This window comes from Rhinatrema bivittatum, chromosome 9 (genome assembly GCF_901001135.1).
Source record: "Rhinatrema bivittatum chromosome 9, aRhiBiv1.1, whole genome shotgun sequence".
NCBI classification, from domain to species: Eukaryota; Metazoa; Chordata; class Amphibia; order Gymnophiona; family Rhinatrematidae; genus Rhinatrema; species Rhinatrema bivittatum.
The window spans coordinates 244,832,271-244,856,653 of record NC_042623.1 but is presented as its reverse complement, the minus strand read 5'-3'; the positions used below and the strand labels follow the sequence as shown (position 1 = coordinate 244,856,653).

Below are 24,383 nucleotides of genomic sequence, written 5' to 3'. Positions count from 1 at the left end.
TAGGCTGGAAAAAGGCTGGAAATTCAGGGTAAGGCCAGGACCAGAGGCAAGGGCAAGGCCTAGGAAAACACACAAGGGACTGGACAGGGCAAGGAAAGGATAGGACTGGACTAAACAAGGACAGGACAGGCAACATGGAACAAGAAAGCCCAATAGGACATAAGACTGGGCAAGTTAGCTCTAGTAGGCTTAGAGGCTGCAAGGCAGGACAGAGAGGCCTAGGAGGCACAGAGCAAGGCAAGAGGCCAAGAGATCGAATGTTGGTATATAAAAAATAATAAATAAATAAGGCAAATCAGTAGGCCCAAAAAGGCTGCAAGCAAGGCAGAAGGCTTGGAGGCCACAAGGCAAAGCAGAAGGCTCAGATAAGCCACAAGGCAAGGCAGAATAGTGAGAAGGAGGTGACCAGGTCAAGGAGCTGAAGTAACTTAATGAAGAAGCACAGAGGGACTGGACAGGCTGAATTAAGTAAGCCTAGGGCTGAGGCATCATGTGATCAGGGAAGTGATGACTTGCACACCTGAGTGCAGGGCTTGCTGAGAAGAAACCATGGCATAGGGAGGCTACATAACAGGCAAAACAGTAACAGTATTGTCCCCCCCCCCCCCCCAGGTCCCATATGCCATGGGGGCTATAGTCAGTAGGTTGGTTACTCAAGGCGGAGGTAGGAGTTAAACATCTGGTCATCAAGTACTGTGTCATAGACTTCCCAAAGCTGAGGTACTATGGCAGAGTCTCTTTGATAAAGGGCTGATGGACCATAGTCTTTCTGAGGCTGAGTTTCGAACCAGAGTCTCGTTGGTGCTGGGTCAGATTCTCTCTGGTGCTAAAGCATGAGATCAGGGTCTCTCTGGCACTGACATACTAGATTAATGTTCCTTGGGTGCTGAGGTACTGGTCCAGAGTTTCTCTGAATCTGGACTGGTGGATCGGCACCTCTCGGGCGCGGGGAGGCACGGGCCAGAATCTCTCGAGCGCTGGACTGCTTGTTCAAGGACTCTCGGGCTCGACTACTGATTCAAGGTCTCTTGGGTGCTGGACTGCTGGCGCAACAACTCACTGGTGCTAGGCTGCTGGAGCAGCATCTTTCTGGCACTGGACTGCTGGAACAAGCTCCACAGAGAGCAGGATTGTATCAATGGGCTCCTCCTGGAGTGGATCAGTTGGACTACTCCTCCTGGAGTGAATCAGCTAGACTGGAGTCCCTCAGAAGAGGATCTGCTAAACTAGGTCCTTCCTAAAGTGGAGTTATAGGACTGGGCTCCTCCTGGGGCTGAGACAGAGCTGAGACCAGTTACACGAAATGGGATTACTGTTCTCTCAGGCTGGAAAGGCAGCATAGAATGAGCAGACAGCATTAAAGGTGGTTTATATCACACAACTGCTGAACAGAGGCATTGGACCTCCTCGGAGACAAAACTGCAGTCTGGATTGGATTTTATATAGCTGGACTGGAGTTAGTTTCTAGTTTATACAGCAGGGATCCAGAGAAGAAAGACATGGGAAGGGTAAATGCTACTTTCCTAGGAGTCAGAACTGATCTCATTAGGGGTTTGCTACCTGCAGCTGATGGCAGCTGGACTGCATAGGCTGAATTAATTAGCTCTTTTTGTCTCAGACTTCAGCAGACAGACAGTGGCATCAGAGCAGTCCTACTTTATGCATTTACTTGCTCCTGATTTGCTTTGCTGGATCCAGAAGAAAGTTTTGCTTTTACAGGTAAGGGTTTAAAATGTTCTTGGCAAATTAGGTATATGTTAGTTGTGCTTTTCAAGGAAACAGATTTTCAAAGGGAGCTTCCTCAGCAATTTGCATGCTGGCAGGCACCAGTGTTTGTAGCTTCAGAGGCATTTTAGAGGAATCACAACCCTGACTGATTTGCTTTGGATGGAAGTTCCCAAAACTGCATTTCTGGCATTCAGGTGTAGTGGAAAGCATTACACCTGAGATACATCAGAGACACTGGTGAGTTACTGCTCTGACATTTACTACAGTCGCAATAGTAATCAGAAATGCAGAGTGTATCATGCTCAGACAAGTCTTAACAGATGCTGGATTCTCCACTTGACACACCACACACTGCCACCAGGCAGGGTTCAGAGAACCACACTTAGTACATTCTAGGAATGGTGTTGGGGATCAGACACTGGCACTGGCGACAAAAATCAGTAGTGATACAAAATTTTTCTTTGCTCACCAGATTGGTAGGGAGTCCTACATCCACTTCTGTGCGGGTTGTTTAACCTCTTCATTCTGTCACAGTCTGTCGGACTGGAGTAGGGAGCACTGCCTTCAGAAGCGGTACAGGACCGCAGGATAGGACTGGAGTTGGTCTTCTGCCCAATCAGCCCCGTTCCCTGTAGTTGAGCCCTTGTGTTCAGAGGGCCAGCAGGATTGGTCTCCTGCTGAACATCATAGCTGGAGTCAGGAACAGGCTGAAAGCTGGGTCCAGCTACTGACTGGGAGCTGGAACCAGGTACAGACTGGGATGGAGACAAGGCTGGAGCTGAGGGCAAGGTCAGGATCAGAACCAAGGGCAAGGTCTGGGAAAACATACAAAGAACTGAACAGGGCAAAACAAGGACAGGACTGGAAAAGGACTGGACTAAACAAGGTCTTGACTGGACAACAACAACTGGACTAGACAAGGACAGGACTGGATATACAACAGAGAACAAGAAAGCCCAACAGACCATGAGACTGGGTAAGGTAACTAGTAGGCCCAGAGGCTGCAAAGCAGGACAGAGAGGCCCAGGAGGCCACACAGCAAAGCAAGGAAGCCTGAAAGGCTACAAAGTAGGACAGGGAGCCAAGAAAGATCACACAGCAAGGTAGGAAGCAAGGCAGGAAGCCTGGATAGGTTGCAAAGCAAGGCAAGGCAGTAGGCCTGAAAGGGCCACAAGACAAAGTAGAATAGCGATGAGGAAGTGACCCGGTCAAGGAGCTGAGGTGACTCAATGAAGAGGCACTGAGGGCCTGGATAGGCTGGGTTATGTAGGCCTAGGGCTGAGGCATCAATTGATCAGGGAAGTGATGCCTTGCATAGCTTGGAGTGGAGTTTGCTGAGGACCCCTAGTGCAAGGCAAGCTGTGCAGAAGTTGAAACTATGGCACACAGAGAGGCTGCATAGCAGGCGAAACCAGCCATGCAAAGCTGATCAGCACTAATGAACATTCTCTTTCGAAGGGCTCTCAGCACTGTGCTCCAGAGCTCAGAGCCGGTTAGTAAAAGATGAGAGAACAAGACTTCTTTCACATTCTTACGTCTATCCACAGACCAGCACCGAGGAAGTTGATGCCTTTCCTCAGTAGCTCCAAATCTCTAGCAGGCTTTGGCGCTCATTCCCAAACTTCTCAAATTGGTTGACGGATAGAAGACAGTGTGTGATGGTAAATGCAACCTATTCTGAAGAGAACGGTATTAAGCAGACTGCCGCAAGGATTGGTGTTGGGACTGGTCCTGTTCAACATCTTTGTGAGCAACAATGAGGAAGGGATAGAAAGTAAAGTTTGTCTTTTTGCAGATGATACTAAGATCTGCTACAGAGTGGACACGCTGGAAGGAGTAGAGAGAATGAGATGTGATTTAAGGAAGCTTGAATGGTAGTTGAAGATATGGCAGCAGGGATTCAATGTCAAGAAGTGTAGAGTCATGCATCTGTGGTGTGGTAATCCAAAGAGTTGATCGTGTCTAGCGATCTGAAAATGGTGAAGCAATGTTTCAAGGCAATAGCTAAAGCCAGAGGAATACTGGGCAGCATAAAGAGAGGAATAACTAGTAAGAAAAAGATGATAATCCCCTTGAAAAGATCATTGGTGAGGTCTCACCTGGAGTACTGTGTTCAATATTGGGGACCGTATCACAAAAGGGTCAGAGATTGGACGGAGGCAGTCCAGAGAAGGGCAACAAAAATGGTGGGGGGTCTCCATCAAACAACTTATGAGGAGAGATTGAAGGACCTAAATATGTATATCCTGGAGGAAAAGAGGTGCAGGGGAGATATGATATAGACCTTCAGATAACTGAAAGGTTTTAATGATGCACATTCAACAAACCTTTTCCGTTGGAAAGAAATCAGTAGAACAAGTGTCACGAAATGAAACTCCAGGGAGGATGACTCAGAACTATCAAGAAATATTTCTTCACGGAGAGGGTGGTGGATGCATGGAATGCCCTTCCGAAGGTGGTGGTAAAGACAAAAACGATGAAAGATTTCAAAGGGGCATGGGATAAACACTGTGGATCCCGAAAAGGCTAAAGGATGGAAATGAGGAAAAGAGCACATGGGGGTAACTTGCTGGTATGGCAGTTACTACCCTTAACCAACAAGCCTTCATACTGTTGAAGCAACTTATTGTTCTCTACTTTAATGGCAGGGGGGAAAAAGAGGAAAAGGGGAAGTAGTTTTGGACAGCAACCAACAAGGACATGAATTTTACGGTCTGGGAAAACAAGCATGGGGGGTAATAACTGCTGAATCAGCAGTTACTATCCTTAACCAATAAGCCTTATACTTATGACGTAACTCCAACATTACTCTCTGCTTCAATGGCAAGAGATAATGGGGAATTGGACTCGGACAGCAACCAACATGGGCCCTGAATTTAACGGTTAAGGAAACAGACCGGGTCATTCATCAAAATGCGTTATGACGTTAACACACACCATAACGTGTTAATGCATGTGGAAATGCCATAACGAATGCATTGTTCATAACGCATGGAGCGAATGCACATTTCTTGGAGGGGCAGGATCAGGGAGGAGTTTGGGCAGGATTTAGTAAAATGAGGGGTGTTATCGCACGGTTTTAATGCCGGAAATAACACCTTTTTTCCTGGCGTTAGGCTGTGCGATATGCCAGAAATGGCCATAAATTTTTGGAATTGCATTTGGGCCATTTCTGGGCTTGGGCGGGGAGAGAGAGAGAGAGCGCCTCACTGTGTGCACCTAAAGAGGAAGAGGGAGAGGAAGAGTGGGAGAGAGAGAGCCTCACTGTGTGCACCTATTTATATCTCTATAGGAGGCCCCTCTAATAAGTCGAGGTGAGATGTTGGTGATAGTCGAGGGTTTAGGGGCCAGTTTCACATGTAGAGATGTATGAACAGCACAGTGACCTTGTTGAAGATTTGACGTCATTTGGAGTGAGGAAATCAAGCTAGGGTGAGATAACATAGTACAAAATTTCATCTTTGTGAGACTTTCCTCATGCCAAATTATGTCAAATCTTCACCAAGGCGTACTAATGATGTTCGTACATCTCACTCTACATGCTAAACTGGGCCACAAACTACTACCAACACCTCACCTTGACCTATTAGATGGGCCTCCAATAGAGAATTAAATACTTAGCTACTATGAGGACCTTGTAGATAGGTTCTGGCTCTCTCTCTCTCTCCTTCCTTAGTGCAGGATGCATAGTGATAAGTTACCGCGTAGTGCGGTAATTCAAAAATTTCCATAAACACGCCCCTTTTTGTTATCACGGGCATTATCAATGTGTTAGTAACACTTTTGGATGAATCTAGCTGTAACTTGTACAGCACGGCAGATGCCACTGAGGTTACCATTATGGGGGAGACCTGTATGTGCGTTTAATGCTATCATTCTTTTCTACCATCATTTCTATGTTTCTACTTCTTTGGCACTAGTTCAGTGAAGCAAGAATTTTTTTTATTTATTTACTTATATTCATATTTCAGAGACTTCAAAGTGGATTATATTCAGGTACTGTACATACTCCCTGAGGGCTCCACAATCTAAGTTTTTACCTGAGGCAATGGAAGATGCAGTGATTTGCTCAAGATCATAAGGAGCGGCAGCAGGATTAGAATCCTAGTTTCCCTGGATCAAAGCCCACTGCTCTTACCACTAGGCTACCCCTTCATTTCTTCTTGACTTTTTTCAAATCCAGGTAAGACTAGTCTCTTACTTGCTGGAACTTTATGACCTTCAGCAAAATCTTAGAACAGATACTGCACAGGAACACACCCTGCCCTAGACATTTAGAGCAGGTCTTATGATGGCCAGAAATGGGCATCTTCTGAGTACAATCCTTGCACTTTCTGAAGCTGCTATTGTTCTTTACCATTGTCAGAAAAACAGACTATGCAAAATTGGAGAAATTACTTACCTGATAATTTCGTTTTCCTTGGTGTAGACAGATGGATTCAGGACCAATGGGTATAGTGTGCTCCTGATAGCAGTTGGAGACGGAGTCAGATTTCAATCTGACATCAGCACCAGTACATAAATCCATGCAGGAAGCTCTGCTCTTCAGTATTCTCCTCGCAAAGCAATTGTGGATATATGTATGTCTGGATAATTTGATTAGCTTGGTTAACTTTGCTTAACTTGAATAACTTGAGAAACGTGATTAACTTGAACTGGTTGACGTGGACTATAGCTGGAGACCACCAGTGCCCTTAACCGAGAAACGACGACACCCGGTAGCTATGAGTGTCCTAGCTGAAGGGAAGCGTGGCTTACCCGTGTTTGTCCTACTATTGGGAATTGACACCCGATGTTTTAGTGCATAGCGGCAGCCGTGGGCGGGATAACAATCCATCTGTCTACACTAAGGAAAACGAAATTATCAGGTAAGTAATTTCTCCATTTCCTAGCGTGTAGCAGATGGATTCAGGACCAATGGGATGTATAAAAGCTACTCCCGAATCGGATGGGAGGTTGCCCATGGCCCACTTATTACTGCCCTTGCAAATGCTGTGTCCTTCCGAGCTTGAAAATCCAGATGGTAGAGCCTGGTGAAGGTGTGAAAGGAGGACCATGTCGCCGCCAGACAGATCTCGGTGGGTGACAGCATCTGTTTCCGCCCAGGACACTGCCTGGGCTCTAGTGGAATGGGCCTTGACTTGTAGAGGTGGAGGCTTGCCTGCCTCTACGTAGGCCACCTTGATTACTTGATTACTTCCGGCTAGTACTTCAATCCATCATACTATCTAAGCTCGATTATTGCAACTCCCTCCTTCTCGGTCTACCCTCAAATACCATCAAACCCTTACAAATGGTTCAAAACGCCGCTGCCAGAATACTTACAAACTCTAATAAAAGAGATCACATCACTCCAATCCTTCGTAACCTACATTGGCTTCCTATTAACCACAGGATCCTCTATAAAGTGCTCACAATTATTCACAAAGCAACATACAACCTTGCTCCGATCACATTAAGCACCCAACTCCAACCTCATACTTCATCCAGACCAATTAGAAGCGCATACAAAGGCACATTGCAAGCCCCTCAGGTAAAATCATCACTGAGCAAAAGAGCACTATCTTCAGGAGGCCCCCACCAATGGAATGCGCTCCCCCCAGATCTAAGACTAGAACCAAGTCATCAGGAGTTCAAAAAAAAGCTAAAAACATGGCTTTTCCGTCAAGCCTTCCCAGATATCTAATGCTACCTAATCAAGTCTTTTAACCCAAATCATGGGTTATCTCACTGTTTTTTCCTATTACAATTTTTTTCAACTGTACCTTAATTTTTGAGCTCTTTCATCTTTGTATTTATACTTTACTCACACTCCATTTACTCTATCTCTTTTATATTTTTTTTTTCTATATAATATTTATTACTACATTACTATGTTTAATTGGTTATCTATTCTATTTGTTCCATAATTTATTGTTAGTTCTATTGTTACCTGTTTTATTGTTCAACTGTTCTATGTAAAGCCCACTACTCTTTTTGGGCATTTAAAAGTTGTATGTAAACCGGATTGATTTGTAGTTCCTACAAGAACTTCGGTCTATAAAAATTAAAAATAAATAAATAAATAAAATAAATGGTTGCCTATGAGGCTGCTTCCCCTTGATTCTTCCCGCTGTGAAGGACGAATAGGTGGTCCGTCTTTCGTACGGGTTCAGACCTTTATAGGTATTGGACTAGGAGCCTGCTGACATTAAGATAGCGAAGACAGCGAAATTCTTCCGAGCCCTTATGCTCATCTGGAGATGGCAGCAAGATGGTTTAGTTTAAATGGAAGTGAGAAGCCACGTTTGGGAGGAAGGAGGGGAGAGTGCTTAGCTGTATGGATCCCGGTGTGAACCTGAGGAACGGTTCTCGGCAGGATAGTGCTTGAAGTTCGGAGAGGCGATGGGCCGAACATATTGCCACTAGGAATGCAGTCATCAAGGTTAGGAGTCGTAGAGGCAGACCTTGGATAGGTCTGAAGGAGGCTCCCACTAGAAAGTCTAGTACTAGATTGAGGTTCCATAGGAATACCGACCACTTTAGGGGTGGTCGAATCTGCTTGACCCCTCTCAGGAAGCGGGAGACGTCCTGATGAGATGCTAGGCTGGTGCGTTCCACTTTGGCTCCGAAGCAGGCCACAGCGGCCACCTGAACCTTGATGGGAGTTGAGACAACCCCTTCTGTAATCCATCCTGCAGAAATTCCAGGATTGTGGGAATTCTGACCGTTCGTGGAAGGATGTCCCAGTCTTCGCACCAAGCTTCGAATATTCTTCATATTTGTACGTAGGTCAGTGATGTGGAGAACTTGCATACTCGGCGCAAGGTGCCGATCACCGCCCTCAAGTATCTGCTCTTCTTCAGGCGTGTCCTCTCAATGGCCAGACCATAAGAGAAAATCGAGTTGGGTCTTCGTGCAGGATCGGACCTTGCTGGAGCAGATCCCCGTGTGGAGGTAGAGGGAGAGAGAGCTTCCCGTCATGAGTCTTTGCATGTCTGCGTACCATGGCCTTCTTGGCCAGTCCAAGGCCACTAGGAGTACTAGCCCCCTGCTGTGCTCTAACCTGCAGATGATCCCACCCAGTAGTGGCCACAGGGGGAAGGTGTATAGTAGGTCTTCCTGTGGCCAGGTCTGGACGAGGGCATCGATCCCTTGGGGTTGTGGTTCTCGTCTGCGACTGAAGAAGCTGGGAACTTGGGCGTTGGACCGGGTTACCAGGAGATACATGGCTGGGGTTTCCCAGCAGTTTACTATCAACTGGAAGGCTGTGGTTAACAGCTTCCATTCCCCTGGGTCTAGACTTTCTCTGCTGAGGTAGTCTGCACTGACGTTGTCTTTTCCCGCGATGTGGGTGGCTGAGATCCCTTGTAGCTATGCTTCCGCCCACGCTATTAGAGGATCTATTTCCAGGGATACTTGTTGGCTTCTGGTTCCTCCCTGGCGGCTGATGTAGGCAACTGTAGTGGCGTTGTCTGACATGACTGACCGATTTGCCCCGGAGTCTGTGGCTGAACCGTTGCAGGCTAGTCTGACCGCCCGGGCTTCCAGTCGGTTGATGTTCCATTCTGACTCTTCCTTGTCCCATTGCCCCTTGGCAGTCAGTTCCTGGCAGTGGGCTTCCCCACTCTCGTAGGCTCGTGTCCGTGGTGAGCAAGATCCAGGTTGGTGAGGATAGCCTTACTCTTTTGCTCAGATGGTCATCTTGTAGCCACCATTGGAGCTGGTTCCGCACCTCCTCCGGAGATGCAGGCAAACGGAGTAGTCCTGGGACATCGGGTTCCACCATGACAGTAGGGAGCGCTGTACTAGTCGCATGTGAGCTCTTGCCCATGGGACCACTTCCAGGGTTGATGTCATGAGGCCGAGGACTTGGAGGTAGTCCCATATCTTGGGGCGAAGAATTGTTGGCAGGTTTCGAAATTGGTTCATCAGTTTTCTTCTCCTCGTAGGGGGAAGAATGACCTTGTTTTGTCTGGTGTCGAACCGGACTCCTAGGTATTCTAGGGATTGGGAGGGCTTCCAGTCGGTTGATGTTCCATCCCAACTCTTCCTTATCCCATTGCCCCTTGGCAGTCAGTTCCTGGCAGTGGGCTTCCCCACCCTCGTAGGCTCGTGTCCGTGGTGAGCAAGATCCAGGTCGGTGGGGATAGCCTTACTCCCTTGCTCAGATGGTCTTCTTGTAGCCACCATTGGAGCTGGTTCCGCACCTCCTCCGGAGATGCAGGCAAACTGAGTAGTCCTGGGACATCGGGTTCCACCGTGACAGTAGGGAGCGCTGTACCAGTCGCATGTGAGCTCTTGCCCATGGGACCACTTCCAGGGTTGATGACATGAGGCTGAGGACTTGGAGGAAGTCCCATACCTTGGGGTGAAGACTTGTTAGCAGGTTTTGCAATTGGTTCATCAGTTTTCTTCTCCTCGTAGGGGGAAGAATGACCTTGTCTTGTCTGGTGTCGAACCGGACTCCCAGGTATTCTAGGAATTGGGAGGGCTGTACGCAGCTCTTGTTTGTGTTGATAACCCACCCGAGGTTCTCCAGTAGAGCCCTGACTCTGGTGGTCGCCTGATGACTTTCCTCTGGAGACTTTGCCCTGATCAGCCAATCGTCCAGAAATGGGTGTTCGAGGATTCCCTCTTTCATTAGTGTCGCTGCTACTACCACCATAATTTTGGTGAACGTCTGAGGGGCTGTGGCGAGCCCGAAGGGTAGTGCTCGGAACTGGTAGTGGTGGTCCAGGATTGCGAAGCGCAGGAAGCGCTGATGCTCATGATGGACTGGGATCTGCAGGTATGCTTCTGACAGGTCCAAGGATGTAAAGAATTCTCCCGGCTGTATCACCCTTATGACTGAGCGCAGGGTTTCCATGCGGAAGTGTGGTACCCTCAGGTAGCGGTTGACCTTACTTGAGGTCCAGGATGGGCCGGAATGTTCCCTCTTTCTTGGGGACGATAAAATAGATGGAATAGTGCCCAGTATTTTTTTTGTTGCATGGGTACCGGCGTTATGGCCTTTAGAGCGAGTAATTTGGTCAGTTCTGGTTTCCACTGCCGTCCTCTTGGAGGGTGCGTGGCAAGGAGATTTCACAAACTTGTCAGGAGATGTTGTGGAAGTCCAGATAGTATCCCTCTCGAATGATGGCTAGGACCAATTGTCCGCTGTTATCTCGACCCATCTTTGGTAGAATAGGGCTTCTTCCTGTGGATGGATCGGCTGATTCTCATTGTGGGGTGCGGCTGGGGCCTGTGCCAGAGCCAACTCCCGTCTTGTGTTTGTTCCAAAAGGACTAGCCCCTGCCTGCAGGGGAAGGGGCTTTATATGTACTCTTGTAGGGTCTGAAACGCTGTGATCCTCTGCCCCTAGGTAATAGGGTAGAGAGGCGTTGGTTTCTTTTGTTCTTGTCCTCCGGTAGCCGAGGTACTGGGTATTCACCCCATTTGTCGGCTAACTTCTCCAGTTTGCTTCTGAACAGGAGGGCTCCTTTAAAGGGCATTCTCATGAGTTTCGTCTTGGAGGTCGCGTCGGCTGACCAACTTCAGAGCCAGAGTTGCCTTCTGGCTGCCACTACGGATAAGACGCCCTGGCTGAGGTGCGTACCAGGTCAGAGGTCGCATCGTGAGGAAGGATACTGCCGATTCTAGTGCTTCGCCAGGCAAGGCGGCGTACCTGGTCATGGATAAGCAGGCGCGTGTTACCACGGCACAGCAGGCAGCAATCTGTAGTGACATAGCTGATACGTCGAATGACTGTTTAAGGATGGATTCCAGACGTCTGTCCTGGGCATCCTTGAGTGCCGCTCCTCCCTAAACTGGGATGGCAGTGTGTTTTGTGACCGCACAGACCATGGCGTCCACTTTGTGGAACACTAGTAGATCTTTGGCTGAGGATTCCAGTGGATATAGGGCTTCCAGGGCCTGCCCCCCTTTGAAACTGGCCTCCGAAGCATCCCATTCCAAGTTGATTAGCTGTTGTACGGCTTGCAGCAAGGGGAAATGGTGGGAGGCCTGACGGAGCCCTTCTAGGAGAGGGCTCGTCTTTGGTTCCTCTGTGGCACTTGTGCCTGGAATGGCAAGCTCGTTCAAGCTGACAGCCACAAGATCTGATATCTCTTCTTTGGAGAAGAAGCACCTCATGGTTCGGTAAGGTTCCGTTCCTGGAGGTATTTCCCCTTCCTTGATCCTCGTCCGAGGTGTTAGTGTCCCCTATGGAGAGGCTTTTGGCCGGGGGGAGCAAGTCACTGGAAGGCCTGGAGGGCTCTGGGAGGCAAGGTTCCTCTGGTGGCAGATGTGTCTGTGCCATTGGTGGCGGTTGCATGTGGACAAAGGTTTGTAGACACTTAAAGAATTCTACCCAGGAGAAGGATCCTGGGTCTAGATTAAAGGCCGCTGCGTTCCCCAGGGACCCCGTTTGGGGGAGGGTCGTGCTGGGGATAGAGAGGTCCGGGATACTATCGGTGGATCCAGATTCCTATACTGGCTGGGGAGAGCCTTGTCCGGGTTCTCCCAGGGCCTCCTTGCAGTGTAGGCATCAAGCCGTGGCCTCCTCGTGCTGCGCCGCTCTTATGTGGCAGGCTAGGCAGAGGGCTTGTGCCTTGGTTTTCTTCGCCAGTGGTGCCATGGTTTTGTGTGCGTAGGTTGTTGAAACCCTGGTCTCTGCGTTTAATGTACGCGCCAGGGGGCTTAGCTATGCGCTCCGGGTGTGCCCAAGATGTGTGTGTAGGATGGGATGCGTGCTCACTGAGATGCGCACGCCGCTGTGTGCACAGCCTTAACTTGTGCGCCCAGCACAGTTGTGCGTGTAGCTATGCGTATGGCACTTATGCATGCGCCACTGTGTGTACAAGTAATTTGTACGCCCGGCTCGTCCCTGTGCTCACGGTTCAGGTAAGCAGACAGAGCGGCGAAATGGAGTCTGCGACCACACGAGCAAGATGGCAACCACCCCAGAGGGTCTCCACGTGGGAGGACCCTCGTATCCGATTGGGGTCTAACCCGGCCTGGGCTGATCAACCCGATGGTACAGACGCCACCAGGTGATCTGTGCAGCTAACCGAGCCTCAGAGACCGGAGACTTAGAAAAAGTTTTCTACCTTACCTTGTCTCGGCGTTTCCCGGTTTCGTTCCGGGCGGTCTCCGGCTACAGGGGGAGAGGGAAGTACATTCACCGCCGCACTTGGTATTGCACCCGCTGCCTCTCAGCCACTCCCGTTGCCAGAGGCTAAGTCCACGCCGGAAACCGGCTGCTGGACCAAGGCCTACCTCTGAGGGATCTCAGAAATCACCTCAGGAAATCTCAACTGGGGGAGGGACCCTTAGGTATCACCTCAGGAGAGCGGGGCTCATCTGGAGAAGTAAGATTTCTTCTTTGTTTGGGATTTTTTTCTTTCTTCTTTGGTTTGAATATTCTAACGCTGAGCACACGTGTATAGAGTCCCGAACTGCTATGGAGATGGAAAATACTGAAGAGCAGAGCTACCTGCACTGTATTGGTGCTGACCTCAGATTGAAATCTGACTTCGTCTCCAACTGCTATCAGGAACACACTATTATCCATTGGTCCTGAATCCATCTGCTACACTCTAGGAAAATAGAGGTTTTAAAAAAGAAAGAAAAAGAACTTGGAGTAAAAATGGGACAGCAGCTACAGCAACTTTTCAGAAGCCACTGCAAAATGGGCCTCCAACTGGGATTACAAAAAAGAAAACAAGCAATGCTTTAAGATGTCAAAAACACTTTTGACGTATTAAAAGGGAAGAAAAACTACATAAAGGTACGCTCTGCCTAAGAAGAGAACCTGGAAAGACGAAAAACCTGCCAAAAATACTGCACAGGGCAGTGAAAAACCAAATGGAATATCAATGGAAAAAGATGAATTGAGGCACATTATTAGGCTGTGGGAACGAAGTAACAGCCACACACACTCAGATGGAGTCTACAAGTCTTTGCTGGAAAACTGCAGAAAACTGTTCCACATCAGTGCTGTCTGATACCACCTGTCTAAGTAGCTGAATTGTCTTTAAAGTAAAAATATTTTTAATTATATAACCATTACCTTTAACTTTTTTTTGACAAAATCAAGTAACATAGGATTAAGAAGAAATGTGATTTTATTTTTTATGTAGCACTGGTAGTTATACTGCACTCTACAAAGAAAATACAGAAAAGTTAATACAGGAGTACAATACATTCTTAACAGAGATCATACAGAAACAGGTTAGGGAATCCTCTGCCATGCACAGCTTAATATCTAAGCGAAACTACAAATTTACTGTACTTTAAATATATTAAATATTTTATTTCTTACGAAGACATACCCTGATGCTAAAAGATCACTAACTGGGTTCCAGGCACAGATGAACACTTCAGATTCATGACCACGCAGCACTACAGCTTTGTTAGGAGGGATTTCAACATCTCCATCTACTTCCATCATATCCGTATGATTGTCTGAGTCATAAGAAACAGCAATAGGCAAACAAACATTAGTTACTTTTTATTACACACAGGAAATTGAATGGTCAAAATCTTAATTTAAGATTAATTACTGAGAATACTTAATATAAAGTGGGATAAATAAAATACTAGGTTTGATAATTCATTTAGTTCAATAGAGTAGAGTAGCTTACCCAAAACAGGTGTTCTCTGAGGACAGCAGGATGTCAATCCTCACATGTGGGTGGATCCCAATCTGGAACTTTTCTATCAAAGTTTCTAAAATGTTGAATGTGCCCTACTGGGCATGTGTGGCATGGCATGACACTTTCATGCAGGGGCTCAATCAGTCTACATTTTTAGCTATACTTGGAGAAGCCAATTCCAAGAGATGGGTGGATTTCATGAAGACTGATTCTGCTGTCCTCAGGAAACAACTGCTACAGATAAGCACCTCTGCTTTGTCAGAGGACAAGCAGGATGGCAATCCTCACAAGTGTGGAATCCCTAGTTACAGACTGTACCGAATGAAAACAGGGAAGATCAAAACTATGCCAACAGGCACAATAGTAATTGTTTTTGGCAGCAATAAGAATTCTTTTTATTTATATTTTCTAGTATGAAGCAGCATGAGACAAAAACAATAGGCCCTACGAGGGATAGAGTTGGATTCAACACTTTAGAGATTCTGCAGGACAAACTGGCCAAACCCATTGTCATGTTGGAAGTCCCTATCCAAGTAGCAGTGTAAAGTGAATGTGTGTAGAGAACTCCACCTCGCAGCCTTGCAGATTTCCTCCATGAAGATCAATCTTAGGTGGGCTACCAATGCTTCCATGGCTCTGACACTATGAGCCTTGACATGACCCATCAGATCCAGGCCTGACTGGACATACCAGAAGGCGATGTAATCTGCTAGTCAACTGGATAACATATTTGGCAATGTCAATCACCAGGTTTGTTAGTGTCAAATGAAACAAAGAGCTGGGTGGACTTTATATGGGTTTCAGTCCATGCCAGGTAAAGGACAACACTTTCTTACAGTCCAAACTGTTCAGTGCTTGTTCATCTTGTTGGACATATGGCCTGGGAAAGAATGCTGAAAGAACGATTAACTTGTTCAGATATAATTCAGACACCACCTCAAGCAAAAATTTAGCATAGGTGTATAGAACCGCACTATTATGAAAATATTTGGTATAAAATGTTTACTTTCCAGAGCCTGGAGCTCACAGATCCTGAGTGCCAAAGTCAATGCCACCAAAAATATGACCTTCCAGTTTAGATACTTCAGATTATAGGAGCACAGTGGCTTAAAAAAGAGCTTTCATCAGTTGGGTTAGTACAATGTTGAGGTCCTAAGACACCGCAGAGCTACTAATGGAGACTTCGAATAAAGCAGGCCCCACATGAATCTGACACCAAAGACCATACAGAGATGGGTCTACCTTCTACATGTTGGTGACAGGTGACAACTATACTGAGGTGGGCCCTTAATGAGTTGGTCTTGAGACCTAACTTGGACAAAAACAGAAGGTAATTAAGCAGTTTTTGAAAGGCACAAAAAAAAAGGTCTAAGGCCTTTTGCTCACATCATGAGGCAAACTTCCTTCATTTTAGTCCACAGAACTTCCTTGTGGATTCCTTTCTTCAGGCTATTCATAACAGAAACATTCTCTGAGAGATCCAGGGGTTGCAACATCCAGGCTGTGAGAGCCGGGGAACTGAAGGTGCAATCTCCCTTGATCCTGAGTGATGAAAGTTGTGGAATTTCCCAACCTGACTGGACCAGTGATGGACATATCCTTCCGGAGCATGAACCAAACTTGTCTCAACCAAAAGGGGGGACTATGAGAATCATGGTTCCCATGTCCTTGTGATGGTTCAACAAAGTCCTTGTGATGAGCAAATCAGAGGATTAGCATACAGCACGATGTTGCTGCAAGCGAGGGTAAAGGTATCCAATGGTAGTTTGCCTTGAGTGCATTTCCTGGAACAGTAGAGTGGGGCCTTCCTGTTCTGGGGAGACATAAAACAGATCTACCATAAAAGTGTGTCCCACTCACAGAATATCTGTCAATCCATGGACACCATTAATAGGATTCAGGACCGGGCAATCTGTCCTCAAGAATATTCTCCTAGCCTGCCAGATATGTGAATCTAAAGACCATCCCCTAAGAAATGGCCCAGTCCCACATCTGGACAGTCTCCTGACATAAAAGGTATGATCCTGTGCCTCCCTGCGTGTTCCATGTGGAACAGGACATTTGCTGGCCAACTGATCTCTGAAAACCTTCAGAGCATACTGAGCACAGTCCAGATGTATTCCACACATTAAGAAAGGTGGAAAAAAGGCAAAACGATTAACGGCATGGTTAAAAGAGGAGGTGAAAGAAGCTATTTTATCTGAAAGATCTTCATTCAAAAATTGGAAGAAGGATCCAACAGAAGAAAATAGGATAATGCATAAGCATTGGCAAGTTAAATGTAAGACATTGATAAGACAGGCTAAGAAAGAATTTGAAAAGAAGTTGGTCGTAGAGGCAAAAACTCACAGTAAAAACTTTTTCAAATATATCCAAAGCAGAAAGCCTGTGAGGGAGTCAGTTGGACTGTTAGATGATCGAGGGGTTAAAGGGACACTTAGAGAAGAAAAGGCCATTGCGGAAAGATTAAATGATTTCTTTGCTTCAGTGTTTACTGAAGAGGATATTGGGGAGGAACCCGTATTGGAGAAGGTTTTCATGGGTAATGATTCAGATGGACTGAACCAAATCAAGGTGAACCTAGAAGATGTGGTAGGCCTGATTGACAAAGTGAAGAGTAGTAAATCACCTGGACCGGATGGTATACACCGCAGGTTCTGAAGGAACTAAAAAATGAAATTTCAGACCTATTAGTAAAAATTTCTAACCTATCATTAAAATTATCCATTGTACCTGAAGACTGGAGGGTGGCTAATATAACCCCAATATTTAAAAAGGGCTCCAGGGGTGATCCGGGAAACTACAGACCAGTTAGCCTGACTTCAGTGCCAGGAAAAATAGTGGAATGTGTTCTAAATATCAAAATTACAGAACATATACAAAGACATGGTTTAATGGAACAAAATCAGTATGGCTTTATCGAAGGCAAGTCTTGCCTCACAAATCAGCTTCACTTTTTTGAAGGAGTTAATAAACATGTAGATAAAGGTGAACCGGTAGATGTAGTATACTTGGATTTTCAGAAGGCGTTTGACAAAGTTCCTTATGAGAGGCTTCTAGGAAAAGTAAAAAATCATGGGATAGGCGGCGATGTCCTTTCGTGGATTACAAACTGGCTAAAAGACAGGAAACAGAGAGTAGGATTAAATGGACAATTTTCTCAGTGGAAGGGAGTGGACAGTGGAGTGCCTCAAGGATCTGTATTGGGACCCGTACTTTTCAATATATTTATAATTGATCTGGAAAGAAATACGACGAGTGAGGTAATCAAATTTGCAGATGATACAAAATTGTTCAGAGTAGTTAAATCACAAGCAGATTGTGATAAATTGCAGGAAGACCTTGTGAGGCTGGAAAATTGGGCATCCAAATGGCAGATGAAATTTAATGTGGATAAGTGCAAGGTGATGCATATAGGGAAAAATAATCCATGCTACAGTTACACAATGTTAGGTTCCATATTAGTACCTACCACCCAAGAAAGAGATCTAGGCATCATGGTGGATAACACATTGAAATCATCAGTTCAGTGTGCTGTTGCAATCAAAAAAGCAAACAGAATGTTGGAAATTATTAGAAAGCTAATGATGAATAAAACGGAAAATGTCATAATGCCTCTGTATCGCTCCATGGTGAGACCGCATCTTGAATACTGTGTACAATTCTGGTCGCCGCATCTAAAAAAAGATATAGTTGTGATGGAGAAGGTACAGAGAAGGGCGACCAAAATGATAAAGGGAATGGAACAGCTCCCCTATGAGGAAAGACTAAAGAGGTCAGGACTTTTCAGCTTGGAGAAGAGACTGCTGAGGGGGGATATGATAGAGGTGTTTAAAATCACGAGAGGTCTAGAACTGGTAAATGTGAATCAGTTATTTACTCTTTCGGATAATAGAAAGACTAGGGGGCACTCCATGAAGTTAGCATGTGGCACATTTAAAACTAATCGAAGAAAGTTCTTTTTCAGTCAACGCACAATTAAACTTTGGAATGTGTTGCCAGAGGATGTGGTTAGTGCAGTTAGTGTAGCTGTGTTTAAAAAAGGACTGGATACATTCTTGGAGGAGAAGTCCATTACCTGCTATTAATTAAGTTGACTTAGAAAATAGCCACTGCTATTACTAGCAACAGTAACTTGGAATAGACAGTTTTTGGATACTTGCCAGGTTCTTATGGCCTGGATTGGCCATTGTTGGAAACAGGATGCTGGGCTTGATGGACCCTTGGTCTGACCCAGTATGGCATGTTCTTATGAACTATGTTTAGCTCCAGGAACTTTATCTGATTAAGCTTTATCTATGTAGACTAAATGACTTGAGTGCAGAGCACTTCGACATGGGCTTCCCACCCCATGTTAGACATCAGTGGTCAGAACAATTTAGACTGGAGGAATTTAAAAGAGGATGCCTCTTGTCAGACTGGAGTCCTAAAGTGGCTGCATGGTGACTCAAAGATCCCGAGTGGCCTGAAGCCATTGTGATTGGAGGGCCCACTGGGCTATCTTCATATAGAGATGTATTAAAGGAGTAACATGTGCTTTTGAGACCATAAGCCTAACAACCTCAACTTGTTCCATGCTGATGCCTGACTCACTTGGATCCTTTCCATTGTGGATTTCGACATGATGGTCCCTCTGTCGTGGAAGGAAGGCTTTTGCCCAAGTTGTATATGGCAATACTCCAATAAACTCCAATTGAGTTGATGGGCTCAAGTGGGACTTTGTGCAGTGGATGATGAAACCTAATAACTCCAACACTTGGCTGGTTCTGCACATCGATTCTGGGACACCTACCTGGGTTGTGCTCTTCATCATCCAATCATCCAGGAAGGGGAACATGTACACTGCCACCTCAGAAATACGTTTTGCGAAGATAAACAGGACTGACGCTAAGCCGAAAGGCAGCATGCAATTTTAGAAGTGACAATCCCCTACTACAAATCTGAGGTATTTTCTGTCACCTACAAATATCTATGAGAATGTAAGCATCCTTGAGACAGAGAGCAGACAATTCCCTTTTTGCAAATATGGAATTAAGCTATTCTAGAAAATCTTCTTGAACCTCTGACTTTTCAGAAATTTGTTCAAGGTCCTTAGGTCTAGAATGGGACAGAGCTACTTTCTTTTGAATCAGTAGGGACATGGAGCAGAATTTTCACCCTCTTTTCCTTCATGGAATGGGCATGACTGCACTAAGAAGGAGAGTTCTTGCAATAGCCTGATGAGGGGACTTCCCCCAGTTGGAGTCGGGAGGAAATGTGAGGAGATGCACAATAGAGTTAAACTGCACTTTATTATTAATTTTATGCTGAGGACACACAAGTCCAAAGTTTCAATGGACCAATGGTTTATGTAAAACCTCAGCCTTCCTCTGACAAGGAGATCCTCTGACATGGGTATTGTGATATGCTCTCTGCGATCCTGTTAAAACCTCATCCAGGGTTTTGACCAGAATGTTGACTGTGCCTTCAGGGTCCTTTGCTGCTCTGCACAAGTGCAAGATGCCTGTTGTGCACTGGACTGAGGGGATGGAGGATAATGCTGCCTCAATTTAAAGTAGTATTTCCTAGGCTCCATAGTTAAAAATAGCTCCTGACACAAGAGGGCAGGTCTAGAGTAGCTGTGGAGAACTGCTGAAGCATCGCACAGTGTTCTCAGATCTGTGCCACCAATTCTTTGACCCCCCCAGTTCTGAAGAGATTCTCTCCAGTGCATGGTACATCAGTGAATTTTCCTGGACCTCAGGTCAGAGGCCCACAGAAATGCAAGTCTGCAGGTTACAATCCCATAGCAGAGACTCTCAAACCCATCTCAAAATATCAAATGTCAATCTGACCATGTGTTTTCCACACTCCAACCCCCTTATTCACTAGAGACTGGAGGTTGTCACACTGCTTGTGAGGAAGCTTCTTGGCTACCTCCTGCATCTGCTGCAGCAGGTCCTGCACATACTAGTCCATGAAGAGTTAGTAAGAAGATATGAGGGCAATTTCTCCCAAGAGCATCCAGGGTTCTGGAATCTTTTCCCAGGGTACTCCTTTTTGCTCCCTCCAATCAAGGATGGGAATGAGTCACCCTGTACCTATGGGGTTCAGTGCAGTAGGGTCTGATGCCCAAAGAGTCTCAACACAATTCTCAGTGGTTGATATGGAGGCCTATGCTGAGATCCCAAGTGTTTGAAGTCACTTTGTACCCACTGTTTACTCCAATACTAATATTGGGATATGAGCTATGCCCTCCCTGATCCAGTCAAAACTCTGCACCAGGTCTTGGCTGGGCTGTACCTTTTGAGCTCTCTACTGCCCAGAGTGAAAGCAAAGATCCTGCTCATTGATGGGGGACAGGAGTTGAGAAGCATCTCCTCCCTCACTTGTGAGTCTCCCAGCTGTGGATGATGGGCTGGAGCTGTAGTGGAGAGTGCACACAATGGTCTTATCACTGAGACACTGCTTCCTCGAACCTATTTGCAAAAAGGTTCTCTCTATATTATGATATTCAAAATGTCATTTCCTCACTCCAGTATCTCTACTCCAGCAACTTTACAGATCTACTCGTATCTGAAACGTTGATACAAGGCTATGGAAGTATTAAACCTAACCCCTTGATACAGCATCCCTACCAAGAGTGCCCATGGTAAAATAGTTCAAACCTCTTGGCTTTGTCACAGAGGGGTTTGATCATTACAAACTGGTGAGACAAAAGAAAAAAAGGAGATCCATCAAATTCTTTTATGGGACTTCCGGAGGATCTTGTGAATGCCTGACTTTGTCCTCCTGCAAATCAAATGGAATGGCATCTGCCATTCTCTTCACAAAATCACTAAAGGAGCTATCTTCTCAAAAAGATGTTTTTTCCTATGGAGATAGTTCAGTGGTGTATTCCTCATCCCCCCCCCCCCCCCCCCCCCCCTCCTCCCCAAGTTTCCCTGTCCAAACATGACAGAATGTGGATTGAATTCTCACTCAGCTAGGAGACAATGCCCAGAGAAGAATCACTTGCCTATAGGGCTCATATGAACATCTATATGTTTGGCAAGCTTCCCCTACCAACTCGCTGCAAAGATGTGTTGGTGCCTCTGCAACTGATCAATGTGACAGCACCAGATGGGACTGTATACCAATCTGCATCAACAGCACTGATGCCCAAGTGCTGATGCTCTGCTCTGCTCCAAGGAATTCATTTTGACTCCTCCTCGAAAATGCCAATACCAGTACAGACTGGGCGGCAGGAAGGGAGGACATGTCTTTCTGGGCATCAGAGATAAACTGATCACTTGGGCCTTACGAGATGGAAGCAATTCCCTGGACCCAGGTGAGAATGACTTCTGAAAGGAATGCTTTGGGGGGATTCTTGACCACAGCCAGACTATATCTCCTCCTGTGGAATTATGCATCAACCAGATATCAATGCTTCTTAATCCTTTGTGGTACCTGGAAGTGGGGTGGAGTAGCATGCGTTACATTCTCCCTTCCTCAATATCAACCTGCTGTCAATGTCCAGTGCAGCTCCTGTGCTCAGGAAAGCAGATTTTAAGAGATCCTACTGAAAATGACTGCTTAAGTCATAGCCTCACCAGAGAGTGGCCAGAGACATCATGGATGGCCCCTCATTCAGGCAAAGTATCCAATGATAAATGGGGCATGATGGACTGAACCCAGATACGTGGTGGAGGGTTTCACTACTCAGACATTAGACAAAAATAAGCAAGTTGAATAAACTCCCATTGAAGTACCAAAACCAGTACACCATGAAGTTGAAGAAAATTAAAGGAACTTAAACCCATATGAAAAAACTACCTAGAAGACTACAGGATGAAACAGCCTGCAGTGTCCACCGAGAAACAGTTCACTGCAGCAGCTGAGAGAACCACCATAACCTTCAGGCTGCGAAAAAAATAAGTCTGAGGTGCCCTGTATGGGATTGCAATGGAGTGGCCAAGGGTGCACATCTCTAGTAGGGCATGCTCAAAAGCTAATAGAAGCTTTGATATCAAAGTTCCATTCCGGGCTCCATCTGATGATGTCACTCGTGTACTTGTCCTCTGAGAACCTCCTATCAAGCCCAACCATTGCAGTGACAGTCTTTGTCCAGAGTGTCGATACTTCCAGAACATGATACAATTGCATCCTAAGTCCAGCTAATACATGCTACCATTTAATGGGGGACACCCCCACCCTCATAGGTGTTTCCAATGTCTCTGTAGTACCCCTAGCACTTGCCAACCCAAGAAATAGAAGCCAAGCCCAAGAACTGAACCCAAGTAACACTGAACTACCAGCCTGGCCCATATACATGTTTCTTAAATCAACTAGCCACATTTTTTCAGATAATTTAGCTGGAAAATAAAAATTATTCTGATTTATATTCATACTAATTTTTCTCTCTTTCCTGAGGATAATATAGTATTTAAAGTTTTGAACTCATTTTCCAGTTACCCATAGCCACCATTATGAATCTAATTAAGTTAAGTTGCTTTTATGCAATTTCACTTGCAACCATCAATACATATAAAAGGTGCATTCATTACAAACTGAAGAACAGACTCTGATAGATTTGTTTTTGAATACATATTGAGAGATACCGTTGTATGCAAAGGTTTAGGGACCCTAATCAAACTGTATATTGCAATTAATCTAACAGAACAGAAGCTGATATAACCTCTACATGAAACAAAGTCAAACATGATGACATCTTTCTGTACATTTTAATACATAATTACTGTTTGCAGATTTTTTTAAGATTCAAAATAAAAAAACACAGTGATTATGACATGTGTAAAACTTTATGTGCCCTTTCAATCAGTACTTTGTAACACCACTTTTGGAAGACATAACTTCTAAACATTTCCTGTAACCAGCTAAGAGTTTTTCTATTCTTTCCTTTGGAATTTTTTTCCTATTTTTTCTTGCAGAACGCTTTTGCTCCAAAAAATCTTAGGTCTCTTTGCATGCATTTAAAATTTGAGATCTCCTCCATAGATTTAAAATAATATTCAAATTTGGGGACTGTGAAGGCCATTCAAAAACAGTCTCTCTTTCCTGTAAGTACTACATGTTAATTTTGAGGTATGTTTCAGATCATTTTCTAGCTGAAATACCCAACCTCATTTTAGCTTCAATTTTTTCACTGACTGTGGGACATTAGTTTTTAGATGTTGACATTTAATTTAAATCATTCTTCCTTTCAACCACATAACATTTCCTGTATAACTGGCTGCTACACAACCCCAAAAACAAAGGATCCATCCCTGTGCTTAATGGTTGACAAGGTATTCATTTCGTCAAATGTTTCATTTTTTTTTCTTCAAATACATCTTGTGTGGTCGTGGCCAAACAGTGTAATTTTAGTTTTATCAATCCAAAGCACTTTGCTCCAAAAAGATTCAGGCATTTAAAGATATTGTTTTGCAAACTTTATGACCTTTGTGATGAGGTGGTAGAAAAGGTTTCCATTTGACAACTCACCTATGCAGACACTTGTTATGTTAACAACTGTGGACAACTACTTCAGTGGCAGCTGGCCACGAGGGCTGAAGGGAGGAGGCTGCCTTTGCTGCTAGTTTGGTGGGGGAGAAAGTGAGTGAGCAAGCATGTGTGTTAGTGATCCTGAGTATGTGCAGAAAAAGACCAATTGGCCCATCCAGTTCCCACACTTATTTTCCCATAATTATCTGTTTCACCGACCACCAAGTTCAGGGCCCTTGTTGGTATCTGATTCAAATTTCCTGCCACCCCTCCCATTGATGCAGAGAGTAATGTTGGAGTTGCATCAAAGGTGAGCATAAGGCTTAATGGTTACGGGTAGTAACCGCCGCATCAAGCGAGTTAACCCGATGCTTGTTTACCCAGACTGCACAGATCCATGCCTTGATGGATGTTGTCTGAATATAAATTCTCTTTTCCACATTTCTCCCTGCAGTTGAAGCAGAGAGCAACGCTGTATAAGCATTCAAAGTGATGTATCAGGTTTAATTGGTTTAGGGTAGTAACCGCCGCAATAAGCAAGCTACCCCCACGATTATTTTTTATCAAGACTGTGTA

The 24,383-nt window shown here is 45.4% G+C and overlaps 1 protein-coding gene across 15 annotated transcripts in view; it reads right to left on the bottom strand.

Annotated features, from left to right (window-relative positions):
• TBL1XR1 (transducin beta like 1 X-linked receptor 1) overlaps window positions 1-24,383 on the bottom strand; it is an 854,914-nt gene that overhangs the window by 178,050 nt on the left and 652,481 nt on the right. For all 15 annotated transcript variants that reach the window (XM_029616816.1, XM_029616819.1, XM_029616820.1 and 12 more), the window contains one exon: window positions 14,022-14,154. In XM_029616816.1, coding sequence (XP_029472676.1) covers window positions 14,022-14,154 — 133 coding nt within the window. The remainder of the gene's footprint in view (window positions 1-14,021; window positions 14,155-24,383) is intronic.